The sequence below is a fragment of the Erythranthe guttata genome, chromosome 7 (genome assembly GCF_056151865.1).
Source record: "Erythranthe guttata isolate IM_541 chromosome 7, IM_541, whole genome shotgun sequence".
Classification (NCBI taxonomy): Eukaryota; Viridiplantae; Streptophyta; class Magnoliopsida; order Lamiales; family Phrymaceae; genus Erythranthe; species Erythranthe guttata.
The window spans coordinates 7,462,870-7,484,492 of NC_142539.1; the positions used below are offsets into that span (position 1 = coordinate 7,462,870).

Below are 21,623 nucleotides of genomic sequence, written 5' to 3' on the forward strand. Positions count from 1 at the left end.
TATTTCGTCACCAATACATTTACCGTGCGCAACGAATTTATTTTGCCGCCAATACATTTACCGTGCACAACCAATTTAATTCGTCGCCAATACATTCATCGTTCGCAGCGGATTTTGTTCGTACCCGCAATGAATTATTAATTATTATAACAAATCTTATTGTAATAATAATTTTTTTGTTAATTAAAAGATTAATTATACATTTTTAGATTTATAAATAAACAATGTAACAATGTAAATAAATAGACAAATAAATTAAATAAAATATTATAAAAGTAACAGTCAATTACTATCCCAAATAAATGAAAACTAAACTGAAATAAGTATTGACACGAAAATTCAAACGATCATTCTAAAACACCTAAAATAACAACCTAATATTAAAGTCTTCCTTACAAATTGAATTTGAAAACCTGAATAAAAAATATAAACTAAAACATCATTACTACTTTGAGCTTGAATAAGATGATAGGAAATCCACCAAGTGCATAACTTCTATTCTCTCGCCAAGTAGAATGTCTCCACTCTGCAAAATGATCGAATTATTACTTGATTATCAGATTTAAAATAAAATAAAAAGATATTCTAGAAAATATTACCATGGAGAGGTACTTGAACGTTGTTGAGACTCCATCAATTGTTGAATGAGACGACCATACTCTTGATGAGTTGTTTCCATGGAAACAACTCTATCCTTAAGCTCCAAATTTGCTTTTTCCTTCTCTTTTAAACGTTCTTCAAGCATTTTCATAGTCGAATTTGATGCAATTTTTTTTGGTTTTGGACCATATCCAAGTCCAACAATGTAAGAAGATCTTTTTCCAAGAACATCATCAGCAATTTTATCGGCATCAACTTTCTCACCAAATTCTTCGACTTCAGTCCTACGACGTTCCATTTCCACCTAAAATTGGCATCAAAGGACCAACATTAATTACTACAAACAAATGAAGTTTCGATCACCGAGAGTTTAACATTTATGTAAAGTGAAAAGCCTAATTCTAATTGACAATAGAAAGTACATAAGTCTTGCCAGATAAACCAAAACAAAAATCCAAAATAACATCCCAAAGCAAAATCATCGTATTATTCATGAAAAAATAATACGATTACTAATTACTACCGTGAATCAACTATAATATAATTTCAAGCTAATATATTCATATTAATATACAGTAAAGAACTCACTACAAAAAATATCATCATATAAGTAAGTGTACAAACAGAATACAATGTAATAGACAGTTGAAAATTTACTTACATAATTTTTTTCACATTGTGGAGTAGCCCACCCCTTCCCTTCTTTATAATGACAATGTTTGTAAAATTTTATCCTATCGACTTCCTCATCACCATCATCATCATCATCATCCTCCTCCTCCTCTTCTAGTTCTTTACTCTGTAAGAAAATAGATAGAGATAAATGACATTCTGTTATACATTAATATATTATATTATAGAAAATTTAAAGTAACTTACAAGTATATTGCGAGCTGCTACAAAAGACCTAGAGCCTTGATTATGATTTGTAATCATCTTTTTTCGATTGTTCCTATTTATTTTGCATCTTTCCTATAAAGTTGATTTACATTATAAAATGCATAATAAATATTAAAAACTTATTTTCACGAAGAAGATCATACTTGGTACTGAGGATCGCTAAAAAGATTAGTACATAGTAATTCCCAGTTCGCTTGAGTTAAGCCTCCAAAGTAAGGTTTATTTCGAATTGCTTCCTCCAGCGAAGTGAACTTCCCGAAATGTTTATTCAACCTATGTCGCTGGTGTCTGATTCGATGCTTTAACAATTCCAAGACATTCTCTTTAGTTTCCTCTTCTGGATTATCGATGGATAAATGCATCTGCAATAAAAAGATATTAAAAATTATAATGATATCGTAATAAGATGAACAACATACATAAATAAATATATAATAATTTCGCAAAAGTATACTACTAACACCAAGTTGATCAAAAGCCACCGACAACTCAGACTTTTCAAAGTCCTTCCATTTTAGCCGGTACACGCATGAATTCGCGAGAGAGTATCCCCAGCTCACTAGATAACTTTGCTGATTCCACACTATCAAGTGGTCTTCCGTGTTTAGCATCAATGTGAACAACCAATTTTTGTTTGTTTTGCTTATTTAATTTTCAAAGAGCTATCCCTCGAACATTCTGTTTGTTGGTTGAAGCTGCATGTTCACCAAGTTCCAATATGTTCAAAAGATTGCCTCCAAAACTTGTAGCATCCACCATACTCAATACGGAGAAAATCTTTCCAATTTTATTCCATCAGTAGAATGAGTAATACTTATGCAAATTCTTTCAGTCCGAAAATCAACTACAAACAAGCCAATCATGTTCAAACATTTAAGAGTTGTGATGAATTTATAAAACAATCTCATGTCTATCTACTACAAACAATGTTCAAATAGGAAAAATTAAATTCAAATATTAACCTGAGTGTCAAAGTAAAACACCGTCGCTGCACTATGGCAGAAACTTACAAATCATCAAAGGAATTTGATATGATCTGTAATAGGTGATTCTTTATATATTTGATATTCACCGAAAATGAAAATTAGCGCGGGGGAGTGGTGGTCAATTGCGAAATCCAGAAATTCCCTCCTTAGTGTAGTCGTGGAGTGAATGAAATGCGAACGTGTGTTTATTGAGTACATTGTGGTTGTAATTTGATTGGTACGTGGTGCCATGGTTGTCAGAACCGGGTCGGACCGGCCGGTAAAATTTCGGAAACTGACCCTAGAACCCGGTTTTTTTATCGAAACGCAGCTGGGTGTCAGAGTTGGGGGCTGTGTGGCCGGATGTTGATGTTTGGTGGTCGGATCTTGGTTTTTTGTGGCCGGATTTATGTGACAGATGGACAAATCTAAGAACTGAGAAAAGAAAGAATAAACAAAGCTAGAAAGAAATTTACACATGGGAGATAGGGTCGGTGTGAAAATAGAGAGAAAAAAAAAAAAAAAATAGGAGATGAAGAAGGGAATTTTGCAGTCTGCGTGAAGTTGAGGATAAAAGAAAAAATGTAAGGATTAATTTTTTGTTTTTGCTGAAAAGACTTCGTTATTCCATTATAGATAGGCGTTTGGGGCCTCGTTAAGACCTTGTTGGCATTTCATAAGGAGATAGTACCACTATAATGGTAATAAAAAGTCAAGGACTCCTCTAACTTTTCTAATTTACAATTTGGCCCAAATGGGGGCGAAACAAGAATAACCTAAAACTAACAGTCTTATAGCTAGCTGAATTACAAAAAATATCTAAAAGACCCTAAAAGGGGTTACTAATGCAAATAACCAAACTGCAACCGCAACTGAATTGAAATAACCAAAAGGGATTACTAATGCAAAAAATATCTAAGAGACCCCAAAAGGGGTTACTAATATAAATAATCTATAAAAACAATAATGATAATAGTAATACTTAAAAAAATCCTAAATGAGTTGTTCTCAAGCTCGAGCTCATACAATGAAATATCGACGAGATCGAGATCGTCAAATTGGGCTCGAGCTCGAGCTTAAAAGATCTGTTGAGTTCGGCTTGAGCACAGCTAGTGTTATTATTATCTAAAATCTTAGATATTGTATCTTGAGTACAATTTAATTATTACAAAGTTATGATTCATTTAGTCCATATTAAATACATGATTTTAATAACGTCAAAGAATGCAACATAATAATTTTATGGTGCTTGTTGATACGATTATAGTGGTGAGCAAGTTCGGTCCATGCCCCCGATAAAATCATGAAAATTCGTCCCCTGTAGGGAGTATCTATCAAAAGCAATGGGTCTTTGTTTTTTTGAAAGTTGTCATGTATCGTCTTGTTTAAGTAAAACGGCATAATTTTGTTTTAATATGTACTAATATAGTAAATCAATATATATATAAACTAGATTAAATATTAAAAAAATCTTAACTTAACAATAATATATGAATAAAAGTTGTCGACTAAAAAAAAATTATTCAAACAATAACGGATTTCGATCCATCAATGTTGGGAACCCCCTAACCTGCATATCCTAAACTCGCTTAAAACCCATTATTTTCGATCATTCATATAGCTAATAACTAGAACAAATGTAACGAAAAAACTAGTGCTAGTCTCTCGAAGTTCACTTTACCACCTTGATCTGTTGAAAAAGAAGAAAAACAAAAATCAATTAAAATAGTTAATAAAAAAAACGACTATATAAAGAAAGCAATACGATAAATTCTTTGTGCTAAATGATTATCGAACGATAAAGCATAACCAATTTGCAGCTGAACATTTTATTTCACAACATCAACCAAAGGCCAACTCTAAATTTACCGCAAAATTAATCGACATCTGCTCCTTTACGCACATTTTCTCTACATTTAAATATTAGGAAATTTAGAAGAGAAAAAATAACGCCGTAAAGTTGTAAAGTTCTAAATCGTAATTTAACTACAATCAAAAGCAGGTCATCCCATTCCTTTATAATTAATCTGGTGAACATAACATGGATAAAACAAAGTTAAATACAAGGATATGAGCAATGTCGTATACATATAATGTACAAATTTATACTTAGATTTGTTTCCCCTCTGCCACAATGACAATGTAATTGTCCAATATCATTTTATTCACAAAACCAACTTCAAACTCAAACTATAAATTAAGAGTTTCATCTGAAAAATAATAAGCATTTTAATCTTGAAAGCAATTTATGGACTACAAATTTCAAGAAGCTAGAAAATGATGTCAATCCATAGTACTGCTGCAACTACTCAACTAATATCTCTTTTGACAATAAACTTTATTGGAAGAAAATTAGCACAACCTACAGAGTACAATATAAAGCAAGTCAAGCTTTACTCGAAAAGTTATCCAAATACACAAAACAATACCATATTGATAACAAGATACATAAAAGAAAATTTGAAAAATATAATATAGACAGAAGTTCGCATCTCCCCTGCTACAAGATATAATAATTTGGATGAATATAAAGTATCATGGAAATCGGGAAATGCCTATTGGTAATGACGAACAATCAAACAGTATCCCAAATTACTCTAAACGGGAAGAAATAAAAGGGTATCAAACAAAGTTCAACGAATTATACAAGCTTAAGATAAAATTAGAAGTTGTTAAAACGAAAAAATAAGAAGAATAAATAAACTAATTTTTATACCTGTATCGTATCCCTAAGCTAGTTCCAAGATCATATTTGAGAAGAAATTTCCACGTGATCCAATACATCAGCAAGCTACAGGGACATAAAAATAGTACTTCACAGTTACAAATTTATATGCATTTACTTCTTTGCACATTGAAGATCTAAATGAATATATTTTCTACAGCTACATATTACAAAAAAAAAAAAAAAAAAAAAAAAAAAAAACTTACCAGCAAATGACAAGGTACTGTAAAGGATCTAATTTTTTAGTTATAAGTCATTCCAAGTCACTATCATCATCGGTGATTTGAAATTCTTCCTCTACGTTACAATAATTATCCAATGTATCATCTTCTTCAGAAGCATCATCTTGAACTGCGTTGAAATCTTCAATTTCATTTTCCAAACCTTGAATTGTATCAACCCCAACAACGACCGGATCAACATCATTTCTCTCCAGAGATATTAACTCTCCTAAATCATCTTGAACGGATGTATCAAGTTGTGAAGATTCATCTTCTTGGTAGACATTATCGTCCTCCCTAATATCTCCATCATTTATCTCTAAAGAGTCGAACACGTGGCGATGTTGAAATTTTATTACTATTCTCCAATCTTTGCCCAATTTCATATCATCAAGGTAGAATACTTGCTTTGTTTGACATGCAAGTATAAATGGGTCATCCTCATACCATGTACGACTGATATTGATGCTAGTGGTTTTCCCATCATGTATAATAGATTTCTTGTTACCAAGATTAAACCATTGTGCCTTAAAAAGAATAACATGATTGTCTTTGATATAGTCTAGCTCAATTATTTCAATGACGATGCCGTAAAACTCGATCATAATGTCATTATGGTTACCTTCAACCATTACACCACTATTTTGTGTTGTACGACGACTATCACGCTCCTTAGTATGGAATCTTACTCCATTTACAATACAACCCGGATACTTGTTCACAATCATACTAGGTCCACATGCTAATGCATACAATTCATCTACATTATCTTGTGGATTATGTGATTTCTTTTGCGCCATCTGCATAACAAATAAGGTATTAGAGTATAAATTCCAAAACAATAAATTATACAAATTAATTAAGTTTCAATTATTTCTCTTACATGATGTTTAAACCACTCTGGAAATTGCTTTTTGTGCCTGTCTTCTAAATTCAATATACTCTCTTGCTCGAGTATCTCTTTGTGCATTCTATACAAGACGATAAAATTATTATTTATCGATTTGCGAAAAGTAAATGCTTATAAAAAAAATTATGCTATTATTATTCAACAATAGATTACTTACTGGTGAAATTGTTCCACTTCTTCACAATTGCTCAAAATATACCAATGAGCCAAATCTAACTCGTCCCTTGGGGGCTCACAATATTTTATAGCTCCAAATGGTCGTGCCTTTTGTGAGAAAACGGACAACTTACAATCAACTTCTTTATCCATATTACTTTCTTCTTTGTTAAAAGAAGTTTCAATTCCATCAAGGTACATTGAGCAAAATGTCAAACATTCACAATATAAGCTTCTGCAATAGACCCTTCTGGACGAGCTTTATTCCGTACGTAACCCTTTAATGTACCTAAATATCTATTATAGATAATATTAATTAATAAAAAAGGATATTGCTTTAATTATTGAGAGAATTCAGATATGAATAATCATTCAATGATATGTAAATATAAACAAAATTTATACTTATACGTTACCTTTCAATAGGGTACATCCATCGGTATTGAACTGGGCCACCTAACATAACTTCACGTGGTAGATGCATAGCTAAATGCACCATAACATCAAAAAAAGCTGGTGGAAAAATCATTTCAAGTTTACACAATATCTCAATAATATCTTTTTCCAATTTATTTACGTCTTCTACCATCAACTTTCTACAACACAACCTCCGAAAGAAATCCCCTAACTCAAGTATTGCAGCGTATATGTCTTTGCTCAAACATCCACGAATGCCATATGGAAGTACCCGTTGCAAGAGAACATGACAATCATGACTTTTCAAACCCACTAACTTAGCTTCAAACACATTTACACAACGAGCAATATTAGAAGCATATCCATCTGAAAACTTTTGTGCTTTAACAAATTCACAAAATTGTTGTCCTTCTTTTTTAGACATTGCATAAGCTGCCGGTGGTATAACATACCTCCCATCATTTCTTTTTTTTAAATGCAGTTCCTTTCTAATATTCATATCCTCCAAATCTTTCCTTGCTTTATATGTATCTTTTGTCTTCTTATCCATATTCAACAACGTCCCCAAAATATTATCACAAATATTTTTTTCGATGTGCATGACATCAAGATTGTGTCTTAAGAGTATTGTCTTCCAATAATGCAATTCAAAAAGAATGCTCCTCTTAGTCCAATTCAAATCTTGTTTATCTCGCTTGTTTTTTTTCTTTAAACTGGGATGTTTTCCACCTTTAACACCTTTTAAATGCATCGTTTGTTGAGATACATCATTTCCAGAGAAGTATTTCGGTGCCATGTTTAATTCTTCTTTTCCGTCGAACTTGATTTTATTTTTTCGCCATTTATGACCACGAGGCAAGTATCGACGATGACCCATATAACAAATTTTACTTCTCAATCCCTTTGAGCATGTATGTTTATTGCAGACAAGGCATGCCATATAACCCTTTGTACTCCAACCAGACACACAACCATACGCAGGAAAATCGTTAATTGTCCATAAAAGAGCAGCATGCATTTGAAAATTCTTCTTAGAAAATGCATCATAGGTTTGCACACCTTCATTCCACAAGTCTTTTAATTCATCAACTAATGGTTGTAGGTATATATCAATATCTTTACCTGGTTGATGTGGTCCAGGAATGAGCAATGACATCATGAAATATGACTTCTTCATGCATTTCCAAGGCGGCAAGTTGTATGGAATGATAATGACGGGCCACATGCTGTAAGAATTACTCATAGTACCAAATGGATTGAAGCCATCAGTTGCCAAAGCAAGTCGTATGTTACGGGCATCTTTTGAAAAATATGGGTGTTGTTGATCAAATTCTTTCCATGTTCTTGCATCTGCTGGATGTTTCAACTCTTTTTCATCATTTATTCGCTTGTCCGAATGCCATCTCATATCTGCTGCTGTCTTCGGTGACATAAACAACCTCTGCAACCTTGGCTTTAAAGGAAAGTAGCGCAATATTTTGTGAGGAATTTGCTTTCTCTTAGCATTACTAACTTTCCATCTAGAAGTACCACAAACTGGACACTCTTGATAATTTTCATACTCTTTCCAAAATAAAGCACAATCATACTTACATGCATGGATTGCAGTGTATCCCAAACCCAAGTCATTTAAAATCTTTTTTGCATCATAGTATGATTTCGGAAGAGTTTCACCATGAGGTAAAGCTTTTTTTAGCAGTGTTAACATCATGTCAAATGACTTATTGCTCCACTTATTATAAACCTTTATGTGGAGCAAATGCACAATAAAAGATAAAGTTGAGAACTTTGAGCAACCTGGATAAAGTTCTTGTTCAGCCTTACGTAATAGCTCAAGAAACGTCATAGGTATATCTTCACTTTCCTCACTTTCATTGGTGTTATGGTCTTTATCAAAACGACGAGTATTTTCATAAAAATTTCCAAGATCGTTCAACAAGTCGTTCACTCCATTTGTGTGGTCGTCATCCTCATTCACAGAACCATTATCAGAATCACTACGAGGAACTTGATAATCAAATAATTCACCATGATGAATCCACCTAGTGTATTCAGTATCTATACCTCGAATAAGCAGATGATCAAGCACTTCTTCTTTACTTCTAATATATGAGTTCAAGCAAAAAGTACAAGGACACTTAATCTCACGTTCTTGGCCAATGTGTTCATCCACAAACTTCATAAATGATTGAACGCCCTGTACATATTCTCTAGAAAACTTTCTAGCTGTCATCCAACTTTTGTCCATCACATACGACCTATTGAAGTATAGCATACGTTATTGTGTGTGTAGAGAGAAAACGAATGAAAAATAGCCAACTCTAATACAATATCTCTTTTATTTAAAAATAAATTTAAGTAACTACATCAATGACCTGATTCAAATTCAAAATGACAAATCTTCTCTGCTCATAGAAAATCCCTTTACATAAGATCCATCCCATATAGGTTAATACAGTGAGTAAATGTTGTAGTTAATATATTATTATCAATCTCATTAATTTGACAACTCTCTTATTATCATGAAACATGAAGTTCTTGATCGGGGATAAATATAAATTAACGAAATTGTGCAAGAGAAAAATAACATTTAGCTGAACATATAAAATCTCTTAAAAGAGAAAAAGGTTGGAGACATGATTAACCGTGATACTTAATCGTATGCCCAAACAGTATTGTCTTCAATTTACCTACCAAAAGTATTCACCGCCGTAGTGTTGTCGCCGGAGAAATCAAATGAGCTCGTTCTCTGGAGGAGAAATCGATTACGTAACCTGTCCTTTGGATATAAGACGAAACTTGGTGAGGATGATTAATTAGTTTCAAAATTGAAGTTTAAATTGGTGTTGGTGCAGCAGAGAAATCAATTTTGGGATACCTTTATAACAACGGCGGCAGTGTCGTGTATTAGCTCGTTTGTTGAATCTGTTTCCCTTTCCTATTCAAATTTGACTTTTTATTTGCAGAGCTATTAATAATCATTGTTATCATATATGATTTAAATATTATATAAATTTACTTTCCTAGGAGTAATATTACTATGGGTTGTTAATTGTATTACGTAAAAATTTGGGTAGTAATTTCTTTATTTCCATTATAATTTGGAAAATCATTAAGTATTATTCTAATTAAAAAATTAAATAAAATATATAGTTTTACATAATAGTTGTCAAAAACAAATTACAGAAATTTAAAAATAGCGAACTCGAATACCGAACCAAATTACTGCATCGCTATTAAGTACGTGCCAAATATTCGGTTCGACACGGTTCAACTGGTTTACCAAACCGACGAAAACCCTTGCATTCAAAAATTATTGGCAACCAAGTAGTTTTATTTGTAGCTCCTAATATATTCCTTATAAGTCCATATATGACTCATTCCAACTTTAACGATTGCTTTCATTGCTAAGTATACAAAATTATATTTTGGCTACAATTATGTTTCGTTGCCAATTTATTGAATATTCACAACAAAATATTTTGTTGTCTTTTATAGCTTATTAACAATGAAATGTATTTGTTGCCAATGAAACATTATTTGCTACAATTTAATTCGTAGCAAAAAGAATTATTCTTTTGCAACAAAATATTTTGTTGTAATTCATTAAATTTGTTGACAATTGTGTACAATACTATTCACTACAATGAGTTTCGTTGCCTAATTAGATGAAAAGGCTACAAATCCATTTTGTTGCCGAAACATTCAACTTTGGCAACGAATATCAATTTTTGTTGCTAAAATATAACTATTCGCAACAAAATTAATATCGTAGTTAAACAATTCGTTGCCAATTTTGCTATTTCTAATATTAGGGTTTATTTGATGGATGTTATGATATGGAGAGGTGCTGCTTTAATTTCTCAAATATATACATCGAAAAATCACCTAATACAATCATAGCATCATTCGCATATCCATTATTTTGTATATCAATTAATATGTCAATCATTGACTTTTATTTTTTTTACATATTTCTTTTTTAATTTGAGGTCAGTAGGTAGAATGGGATTACTTTACTTATAATTATTGCCCTCACTTTCTCCATTCTTTCTCCTTAATAATATATATGACATTAATATATAAGGGGTGATTACAAATAAGCGTATCAATGGGTATTTATTTATAAAGAGATTCAGATAAAAATCTCCTTTACTAATAAGTCCTCACATGGTCTAGATTTTTGTAAAAGACTAAAATAGCCCCTCATGCTTTAATATGCTTCAATTTCATCCTTAACTTAATTTGACCCCAAATTTCATAAATTATTCAATTTTGACCCAAAACATTTTGTTTTTCAAAAAAAAAAAATTCAATTTTTTTTTCCCTCCGGATGCCGGCGTTGAATTTTTCGATTTTTTTTTTCTTCCTGATTTTTTCGCCGGTCTCCAGCGTTGACTTTTTCGATTTTTTTTTCTTTTCTTTCTTTATGTAACCTTTTTTTTTCGTTTAAACAACAATATTGCTGTGATTGACAGTAATATTAACTATATTACTGTTAAACATAGTAAAATTAACTAAACTACAGTTTAACACAGTAATATTGCTATTTTAATCTCTAGCACAGTAATATTAACACAACAAAACTCATTATTATTGTGTAATAGAGTAATATTACTATGTTGACCGTTCAACAAATGTAAACATAATAAAAAACCAAAAGAATTAATATTACTGTGAGTGACAGTAATATTACTATAACAACAGTAATATTACCGTCAACCACAGTAATATTACAATAATGGACAGTAATATTATTACGTTACTCCGTGAATAACTCAAACAAATAAAAAAAATCCAAAAAAAATAATAGTATTGATGTGGTTGACAGCAATATTACTATAACAACAGTAATATTACCGTCAACCACAGTAATATTATTGTGTTTACAGTAATATTACAATAATAGACAGTAATATTATTACGTTACTCCATGAATAACTCAAACAAAACAAAAAACCCAAAAAATAATAATATTGATGTTGTTGATAGTAATATTATTGTGTTTACAGTTATTTTACTGTCAATGACAGTAATATAATTACGTTGACTTGTCAACAAATAAAAAAAAAAAAAATAACAAAAAAATAATATTACGTTAATTTACCGTCAACGGCAGAATAATTACATAAATGTATTGTCAACGACAGTACAATTACGTTAATTAACTGTCATTGACAGTATAATTACGTTAATTTACTGTCAGTGACAGCACAATTACGGTCAACGTTTAGCGGCGAACGTAAAAAAAAAAAAAAAAAAAAAAAAAAAGTCAACACTGGAGACCACCGGTCAACGGCGGAAACCGGGAAAAAATCCGGAAGAAAAGAAAAAAAAAAAAAAAAAAGTCAACGCCGGAGACCGGCGTTGACTGCCGGTCAACACCGGAAACCGGCGGCAAAAAAATTATTTTTTTGAAAAAGAATTTTTTTTTGAAAAACAAATGTTTTTGGTCAAAATTGAATAATTTGTGAAATTTAGGGTCAAATTGAGATTAAATTAAGGTAAGGATGAAATTGGAGCATATTAAAGTATACTTCAAAAAATTCAAAATTGAATTTTTGTGGCAAAAATTGAATTTTTGTGGACAAAATTGATTAAATTGGGGATACAATTAAGAATTGGTATAAAGAGTTGAGGGTAATATTGACATATGCATGAATGTTTCATTTATTTATAATAAATATTAAAGAGGTGGACTTATTGGTGAAAGAAATATAGCCCCTAAACCTAGAATCTTAAAGATGCTTGGTTGGGAACTTATGCACAAAAATCATATACATATATATAGCCATCACCATCGTTGACGGTCTGTCTCTGGTGTTCACTTTTTTTTTTCCTAATTTTTCCGCCGGTCTCCGGTGGTGATCCACTCTGCTCTTACAGCTCATCTTATTTCAACACTCTAAGGTGATCTAACTCTAGCATCATCATTTTGGCGTCGTCTGTGGGAACACAAACAAGATCATGTAGCGCACAAGATGGCCTTGAGACATCTGCTCAGGGGAGTGTGACACTGCTAACAACCTCCCACCTCGTGGAGGCTCTGGCTTACCGCTTCCTCCTCCCCGTGCTCGGGATCCACCACGAGACCCTCCTCGTTATGTCCCACTAGATCCTCAACAGTATCCACTCCTTCCCGCCCCTCGAACGGTTCAGATAACCGAGGAGGCCCTTCAACGCTAATAACCTCCCACCTCATGGAGGCTCTGGCTTGCCAATTCCCCCTTCCCGCATTCGGGATCCAACACAAGTTCATCATCGTGATGCCCCACTGGGTCCTCAACATGATCTACTTCTCTTTACTCCTCGAACGGTTCAGATAATCGAAGAGGACCTTCAGCGTATGATCGTGGAAGCTTCAACAAGATCAAACTTCTACTTGCTCCTTAGACGGTTCAGATAACCGATGAGGACCTTCAGCATATGATCATGGAAGCTTCAACAAGATCAAACTTCTACTTGCTCCTCGAACGGTTCTGATAACCGAGGAGGACCTTCAGCGTATGATCCCGGAAGCTTCAACTCGTGCAGCCACTGAAGTAGTGACACCATACATCGCCATAGAAGGAGCCAACGCTCCTCCTCGCGAGGCCCCACTAGATCCTCAACAGGATCAACTTCTCCTTGCTCCTCGAACGGTTCAGATAACTGAAGAAGACCTTCAGCGTACGATCACGGAAGATTCAACTCGTGCTGCCACTGAAGCAGTGGCACCATACATTGTCATGCGGCTACACCGGTAGCACAACCACCGCTATAAGGTAACCACCACCAAGCGAGTGTGTCGTGGGCATCTACTTTGAACCCTCAATTCCGAATACAACAAATCACTCATCGCCGAGAAATACGAATTGGGCAACAACGCCCACATTCACCTTCAAAAGGCAACGCTTCTCCCTTACGAGCTCCTCCTTCGAATAATGTGAACGACATTTGGAGTCCTTCAAAACCATAACAGGGTTCGTCATTGCCTCATCCTGAGCTAAGGGACTTTCCCACCCCAAGGTTTGGCATCTCATCCCAATGATTGGACATCCAATCTCAAGAGTGATACATCCCCTTAACCTTTCAACCCCAAGGATTTCACATCCCATCTCAAGAGGTCTCCCTACGCAAACAATAAAACATCATCCCCAGGGGGGACATAAAAAAAAAAAAAACAGGGCACGATTCCCGAGATTGACGTACAGCACACTTTCCGAGGCATCCACGCGGTACGCTTACCGAGGCAGTCACGCAACACACTTCCCAAGGTGCGCGCCCGACATGATTCCCGAGGCGCGCGCGACACGAGTCTCGAGGAAAAAAAACCTTAGGCGCGCGTCCCGAGGCGCGCATGTTGGGTGCTAAATACCTAACACGCAAGTGCACGTATCGCAAACAAGTAGTAAAAGTGGACTCGTGAGAGTCGGATGTCGATCCCACAGGGAATACTCAAATTATCTAATCCTAAGTACCAAATTCTAACAACTATGATTTTTATCTAGCCTACGCAAGTTTGTTAAATGAAATCAACTAAATAATTAAACTAATTATGAAAGAATTTAAACACGAGAAAATATCAATAAAAGCGGACCTAGGATTTATCTTCCCCTTATGCAAGAATTGCTCACCCAAAACCCCTCAATTATGAAATATATGATTCATGATTATTAACCCGAGACACTAATTTACTCATAACCCGCTGTCGCGTGTATTATGAGTCTATTATTCATAAACGGTTCACTATATGTCTATGCAAACAAATTATGAATAAAGCATTAACTAACAAGTCTCGTAAATGGCTACCTATGGTGATATCTGTATGTCTACGACACCACATGCAATTGACACACTCATCCGGTGAAAACAACTCGAAGGCTCTTATACTTACGGTCTAATTATCAAAATAGCTCTGTCGAGTCAATCCCAATAATCACAGATAAAGCACATAAATTGATCAAGTTCATGCACTAACAATCATAACAAGTATAAGAAATAATCATAAAATCATAATTGCATAATCTCAAGAAAACGGGTTCACCATCCCCACATATGGTTCCAACAAAATCCTAGATTAAAAACTTAGCTACTCATAACGAAAAACATAATAAAATTAATAAAAGTCATAGATTAAGAAAAGATAGGTGAAAGAAGAATTATGATGAAGAGTTGTCAATTCTTCGTCTTCGATTCTTCGTTCTCTCGCTCCCCTCGCTCCAAGGTTGTGTCCAAAAGTCCTTTAATTCGTGCTTGGTTTGGGCTTAAATAGATGTCCCAACTTGGTAGATGATTTTAGGTTTCCTTGTGTGATTAAAAGTCCAAAATTGTCTCCAGCGTGTGTTGGCGCGGCCGCGCGAAAATCAGTGCAATTCTCACACGGCCGCGCGAGAATCGCCGAAACCTTCTGCCCAAATTCTGCATTTGGCACGGCCGTCCCAGTTTTAGGTGTAAATTTGGGACGGCCGTCCCGTGCCAATTTCTTCAGATTTTTGATTATTTCACTTTTGGCCCATATTTTCTCCAAAATTGCAGTTTTGACCCCATACTTTTCCAATTCTTCAATTTGTACCTAAGTACAATAAATCAACTTTTTAAGCACCAATTATCGTTAAATCACACCAAAAGCTCAAATAAAAAGGTATGATAAAGTGTAAAAATATACACTTAACACACCCCCAAACTTGATCTTTTGTTTGTCCTCAAGCAAAAACTAGCAACTTTCACAGCAACACTCTCAACAAATGCCTCTCATCACATAGATTAATGGTCAACTTTCAGTTTTTCAGACAATTCTAAAAAATTTACAAGCTCGTAATTCAAAGATACGTATTCACTCACCATTGCTAAAAACCACAAACCATGCTATCGCTTCAAGTATCCCATATTTGTACATTAAAAATGGAGAAAATTTATACTTTCATATTAATATTCAACTCCAAATACTCACCAAATTTCTTTACTCGGCTAGTATCAAATAGTTGAGCTATTGGGATCATTGGGACTTTTTGGCTTTCAAATGTTGGGCTTTTTGGTTCAAGGTAGGAGATATGGGTATAGGTGGCTATGCTTCTTGAATTGAGGAGATTACGCCAAATTTTGAAAGATAGGCGTTTGAAACAATGAATTCACCTCTAAGGACTTTAATAAACTCGATTCTTAAGAGTTCAAAAATCTCCACTTTTGCTCTTAAGACAATGGATCGAGCTTTCAAAACAATTCAACAACTAGTCCTTACTTCCCCTTCTAGTCTCTTCTTCTTTTTCTTTCTCTTTTTTTTTTTTATTATTTTTTTTTTATATTTCTTTTTTTTTTTACGAAGAAGAAGAAGGACATTATAAAAAAAAATTCGACCGAACTACAAGGGTTAATTTTTCAAAAATCTCCACTTATTCTACCTTATACACATTGGCTAAAAGAAAGAACACCGTTTCTCCAAGGCTCAATCAAGGTTCGAATGATAAAAATTTAAAGGTAGGCTTGAAAGGCTCCAACGGTTCAAAGATGGCCCAAATCACTTCCCAAATTGCTCAACAATTTAATATTTCACTTTGTAAATTCATAAGACCAGTTCTAAAACCGAATAGCATATGATATAACATAAATTAACTCAAATTTTAAAACACAAAACTTTCAACCAAAGCAACGCATAATTCGAGATTCCTAACAATGACTCCTTCTTACGACACTTTGAATCAAAAGCTCACCAAAATTCGGTCAAAATCAAGATTAAACAAGCAATTTCATCATTAAACATCGACCATCTTTCATCATCATGATTCATCGAAGCATTTATCTCAAACGTTTTTTTTTTCGAAAGAAATAACTAAAATAAAATAACTCAAATAAAAAAAAGCTTAAGGCATGCAAACTAAAAAATTAAATCACATAAAAACAAGTAATTTTCCACCCCCAAACTTAAAATTTACATTGCCCTCAATGTAATTAGCACGAAGTTTAAGGATAGAATACACCTGAATAAGTCGTTTTGGCCATGTCCGGGCTGCTCTTCCACCCTCGCCTTTATTATGCTTATGTTGAGGTTCGCACGGCCGTATGAGATTTTGAACTTTTTTCCGCACGGCCGTGCGATTTGCTAAAATTGGGCAGTAGCTTCCAAATTTTTCACACAGCCGTGTGAAATTAAGCCTTGTTTTGGGACGGCCGTATGAGCTGCAAATTTGCGATTTTTGGTCCTAAAAATTAAAAACATGTTTAATTTATTAGCTTGCATGCTTATAAAATAAATAAACAAAATAAAACAAGAAAAATAAATAAAATAAAATAAAAAAACGAAAATCTCGGGTTGCCTCCCGAGAAGCGCTAAGTTTATAGTCTTCAGCCAGACTTTGTTCTTGCTCTTCAATTCCTTAGCTTTTGAACCCATCTCCTTACTTCCTTTTGGAGTAAGTCTTGAATAAATGGGTTGATTCGATTCCTCTTTCGACTGGTTCGCTTAGGAACGCCCTTGAATTTATTCTTCTTGATGTCATGAGGCTTGCCAACATCGTCTTTTATCACGGTGTTTTGAGTAGGTGTTGTAACTAACTCAACCTTTTTCTTTTGTTCTCCTACATGCACATTAGTCTCCACAATATTTTTTAAATCATGTAATTTAACAGGAAAAAGTTTAGAATCACTTACCTCATCAAGAAGATAACATCCATTAGCCGTAATAGGCTTTTCATCCACCCGGTACACCTTGAAGATCACTGTTTCTTCCCCCACACTCATTCTTAGCTCTCTCTTTCCTACATCAATAATTGACCTACCGGTTGCTAAGAAGGGGCGTCCTAAGATAAGGGGAATATTTTCATCTTCCTCTATGTCTAGTACTAGAAAATCGGCCGGGAGTATGAACTTATCTACCTTGACCAATACATCTTCAACTATACCTAAAGGGTGAGTAAAAGATCTATCAGCTAGCTGCAAGGTCACGGAAGTGGGCTTAATCTCTCCTAAATTCAACTTCTCATAAATTGATAAAGGTATTAAATTTACGCTCGCCCCTTGATCACACAACGCCCGCCCAAAATACCTAGTACCTATTGTGCATGGAATGGTACAACTGCCCGGGTCTCTAAGCTTCGGTGGAATTTTATTTGCAAGGATAGCACTACTTTGCTCATTGAGGTCTACGATTGTTGCACACTCCGGAAGCCTCATCTTCTTCGATACAAGTTCCTTTATAAACTTAACCCAATTCGGCATATGCTTAAGTGCCTCAACAAAAGGAATATTAACATGCAAATTTTTAAGATAATCCAAAAATGACTGAAATTGCATATCAAGATTAGAGTTTTGAAAACGTTGAGGGAAAGGTACCTTGGGAGTAGATTCACTTACTGCGATCTTTGTGTTGCTTGGCCCGACCTCGGTCTTTTCTTTGGGCTCCTCTACAATAGGCGGTGGTGCAACGGACTTTTTAGGACCTTCCTTAAATTGCCTCCCATTTCGCAAACTTACTGCATTGCACTGCTCGATGTTGCTCTTTCGAGGATCTTCCGTATTCGACAGCAGTGCTCCCGACGGCCTTGCGTTTAGTTGGGTTGCAAGTTGACCCATCTGTGTTTCCAAATTTCGAATGGATGCTTGGGTAGTCGTCATAAATTGGGCCAAGACATTCGCGAGGTCTCCACCTTGAGGTGGAACTTGAGGCGGATTTTGGAATCCGGGAGCTGGTCGTGAATAATTAGGTGGTTGACCTTGAGGTGGTGCTTGCCTTTGTCCTTGCTGATTTCCTCTCCACCCAAAGTTAGGGTGATCTTTCCATCCCAAGTTATAAGTGTTGGAGTACGGGTTCCTCTGTTGTCGGTGGTGTCATGCACATAATTCAGAGACTCCATTTCTTCTACGCACTGGTCGGGAACTTGGACTGCATGGACTTGCTGAGTCTGCAAAGCCGCTACTTAATTTGATAGCTTCTCTAACTGGGCCGTGATTGCAGTGACCCCGTATAACTCCAGAATTCCTCCCGTCTTTATGGCTCCGCTATTTGATCGGTCCGATGCCCGCATGTATTTGTTCCTTGCGATTCGCTCCAAAAGTTCGTAAGCTTCGTCATAGGTCAAGCTCATGAACATACCGCCAGCTGCTGAATCGAGCACCGTTCTCGAATTATCTTGCAATCCATCATAAAATATTTGAAGTTGCCGCCACTCTTGAAGTCCATGATTCGGGCATCTCCGAATTAATTGTTTGAACCGCTCCCACGTCTCGAATAGCGCTTCACCGGCTTCTTGTATGAAATTTTGTATTTCTCTGCGGATTCTCTCAGTTTTGATTGGGGAGTTGTACGTATTCATGAAGAGCTGTGCTAGCTGGGACAAAGAAGATATGGCGTGTGGTGCACGAGTTTGTAGCCATTCTCTTGCGGCTCCTTGGAGAGAGTGCTTGAAGAGGCGGAGCTGCAGTGCTTCCGGTGACACTCCGTTCATCTTATGCGAATCACACGTTTCGAGGAAGTTGACCAAGTGGAACTTGTTGGTCGAAAACCTTCACGCAAGTGCACTTATCGTACAAGAAATATAGTGGACTAAAAGTCCGGATATCGAACCCACAGGGAATATTTAATTATCTAATCCTAGAGGCTAAATTCTACCAATTATTATCAAGCCCACCCTACACAGTCGACTTTAGAGAGAATTAACTAAAATAAATTAAAAAGCAAATTAAAACGACAAAGCTATAAAGCAAATTAAACACGAAGATTTATCAGAGTAAACGAGCCTAGGATTTTATTCTTCCCCCTATGTGATTATTATTCCCCCAATTCCTTCAATTATGCAAGCAATTAACCCGGATTATTAACCTGAGATGCTAAAATAATCATAACCCGCTTCCGCGTGTATTACAATTCTAATACTCTAGATTCAATTACTATATTCCTATGCAATTAATTCTAGAACACAGCATTAAGCACAAATCTCAATAATGGCTACCCAAGAGATTAACTATATTCCTATGTTAATACCACAAAGGCTCTTCTACCACAGTTCTAATTATTAACCCGATCTTCCGATTCATGCGATTAACAATAACATAAATGCGCATAAAGTGGCCAGTTTCATGAACTTAATAAAACAAGAAGAAGAAATAATCCGGAATTAAAACTTGCATAAAATCATAGAATTGGGTTCATAAATCCCACATAGGGTTCCAAATAAAATCCTAGAAACAAGTAATTTAGCTACTCATGATTAAAGCAAAAACGCAAATAAAATAAATCATAGACGATAAATCTTTGCTTGGAGTCTTCGAATTCTTCGTCTTCGTTATTGCTTTGTTGCTCTTGAAATTGCGTAAAAAGATGCCCAATTGTGTGCTTGGCTTGGTCTTATATAGGGTGAAGAACTTGGGGAAGAAGGCAGCTTCCTTGTGCAATTAAAATTCCTTTACTGCGCAACTTCGGAGTCTCGGACGGGGGTCTCACAATTTGAACTAAAACTGGGACGGGGGTCCGAGCTTTAAATCTTCAGAATTTTGATATTTTCACTTTTGACCCATATTTTCGCCAAAATTGCAGTTTTGACCCCATACTTTTCCAATTCTTCAATTTGTACCTAAAATACAATAAATCAACTTTTTAAGCACCAATTATCGTTAAAACACACCAAAATCTCAAATAAAAAGATACGATAAAGTGTAAAAATATACACTTAACACACCCCCAAACTTGAACTTTTGCTTGTCCTCAAGCAAAATCTACCAATAAGCAAATAACTCAACGATAACATCTCATCACATAGATCAATGATCAACTTCACGTTTTCAGAACTTGTAATTATAATGACAATTCTTAGGCATTCGCGAGCTCAAAATTCAACAACACTTAGTCACTCACCATTACCAAAAACCACAATTGTTAGGCTCTTTGGTTCGAGGTAGGAAATATGGGTATGTGTGGCTATTCTTCTTGAATTTAGGTGATTACGCCAAAATTTGAAAGATAGGCGTTTGAAACAATGAATTCACCTCTACGGACTTTAATAAACTCGATTCTCAAAAGTTCAAAAGTCTCCACTTTTGCTTTTGAGGCAATGGATCGAGTTTTCAAAAATAATTCAACAACTAGTCCTTATTTCTCCCTTCTAGTCTCTTCTTCTTCTTCTTTTTCTCTCTTTTTGTTTTTTTTTATGTATATATATAGAAGCAAAGATATTTGTCTTCTTTTTTTTTTTTTTTTTTCTTTTTTTTGTTTTTTTTTTTTAATCTGAAGAAGAAGAAGGACCTTATAAAAATTTTCGACTGAACTCCAAGGGATAATTTTTTCAAGAATCTCCACCTATTCTACCTTACACATTGGCTAAAAGAAAGAACACCTTTTCTCCGAGGCTCAAAACAAGGTTCTAAGGATAATTTCGATAAAAAGGTCGGCTTGAAAGGCTCAAACGGTTCAAAGAAGGCCCAAATCATATCCCAAATCACTAACTACTCAATACTTCGTATCATAAATTTCCTAATGTGAGTCTTAAAACCGAACATAGCATGATCTAGCACAAATTAATTCCAAATTTAAAATACAAAACATTCAACAAAAGCAATGCACAAACTGTGATTCCTAGCAATAATTCGCTTCTAAGTCCCGTTGAATCGAAAGCTAAACAAACATCAAATCCTTATCACACAAAACAAGCAATTTCATCATCAAACATTGATCATCTCTCATCATCATAAATCATCGATGCATTCGACTCAAGCAATTTTTTATTTTATTTTATTTATTTTTTTTTATTTTCCGGAAAAAC

General features: G+C 34.8%; 1 protein-coding gene and 1 pseudogene across 5 annotated transcripts; both read right to left on the bottom strand.

The window, feature by feature from the left end:
- Positions 1 to 251: 251 nt before the first annotated feature.
- On the bottom strand, positions 252 to 3,057 carry LOC105953742 (uncharacterized). Of its 4 annotated transcripts, none has more exons than XM_088820849.1 (7): positions 2,357 to 3,037; positions 1,962 to 2,195; positions 1,644 to 1,862; positions 1,480 to 1,572; positions 1,262 to 1,399; positions 600 to 904; positions 252 to 526 (listed from the first exon to the last, which is right to left on the bottom strand). In XM_088820849.1, coding segments are annotated over exons 2-7 (906 nt in total). In that variant the 5' UTR covers positions 2,112 to 2,195; positions 2,357 to 3,037; the 3' UTR covers positions 252 to 525. The 4 variants fall into 4 exon arrangements, with proteins under 4 accessions (XP_088676975.1, XP_088676976.1, XP_088676974.1 ...); XM_088820850.1 differs by having other exon boundaries at positions 2,372 to 3,031; XM_088820848.1 differs by having other exon boundaries at positions 613 to 904; positions 2,357 to 3,031.
- Positions 3,058 to 3,922: 865 nt separating this feature from the next.
- On the bottom strand, positions 3,923 to 9,878 carry LOC105948893 (uncharacterized; annotated as a pseudogene). The gene is made up of 8 exons (XR_016032185.1): positions 9,773 to 9,878; positions 9,589 to 9,668; positions 6,894 to 9,152; positions 6,479 to 6,774; positions 6,295 to 6,382; positions 5,397 to 6,211; positions 5,182 to 5,256; positions 3,923 to 4,155 (listed from the first exon to the last, which is right to left on the bottom strand). The product of XR_016032185.1 is annotated as an uncharacterized LOC105948893 (transcript).
- Positions 9,879 to 21,623: the final 11,745 nt, after the last annotated feature.

Excerpts from the sequence above, each read along its gene's own strand:
- LOC105953742 (XM_088820847.1), bottom strand. The coding sequence starts at position 2,111 with ATGCTAAACACGGAAGACCACTTGATAGTGTGGAATCAGCAAAGTTAT. Across the intron at positions 1,863-1,961 it reads TGGCTTTTGATCAACTTGGT|ATGCATTTATCCATCGATAA; the intron begins GTTAGTAGTATA and ends TTTTTATTGCAG. Across the intron at positions 527-612 it reads GGAGTCTCAACAACGTTCAA|AGTGGAGACATTCTACTTGG; the intron begins GTACCTCTCCAT and ends ATCATTTTGCAG.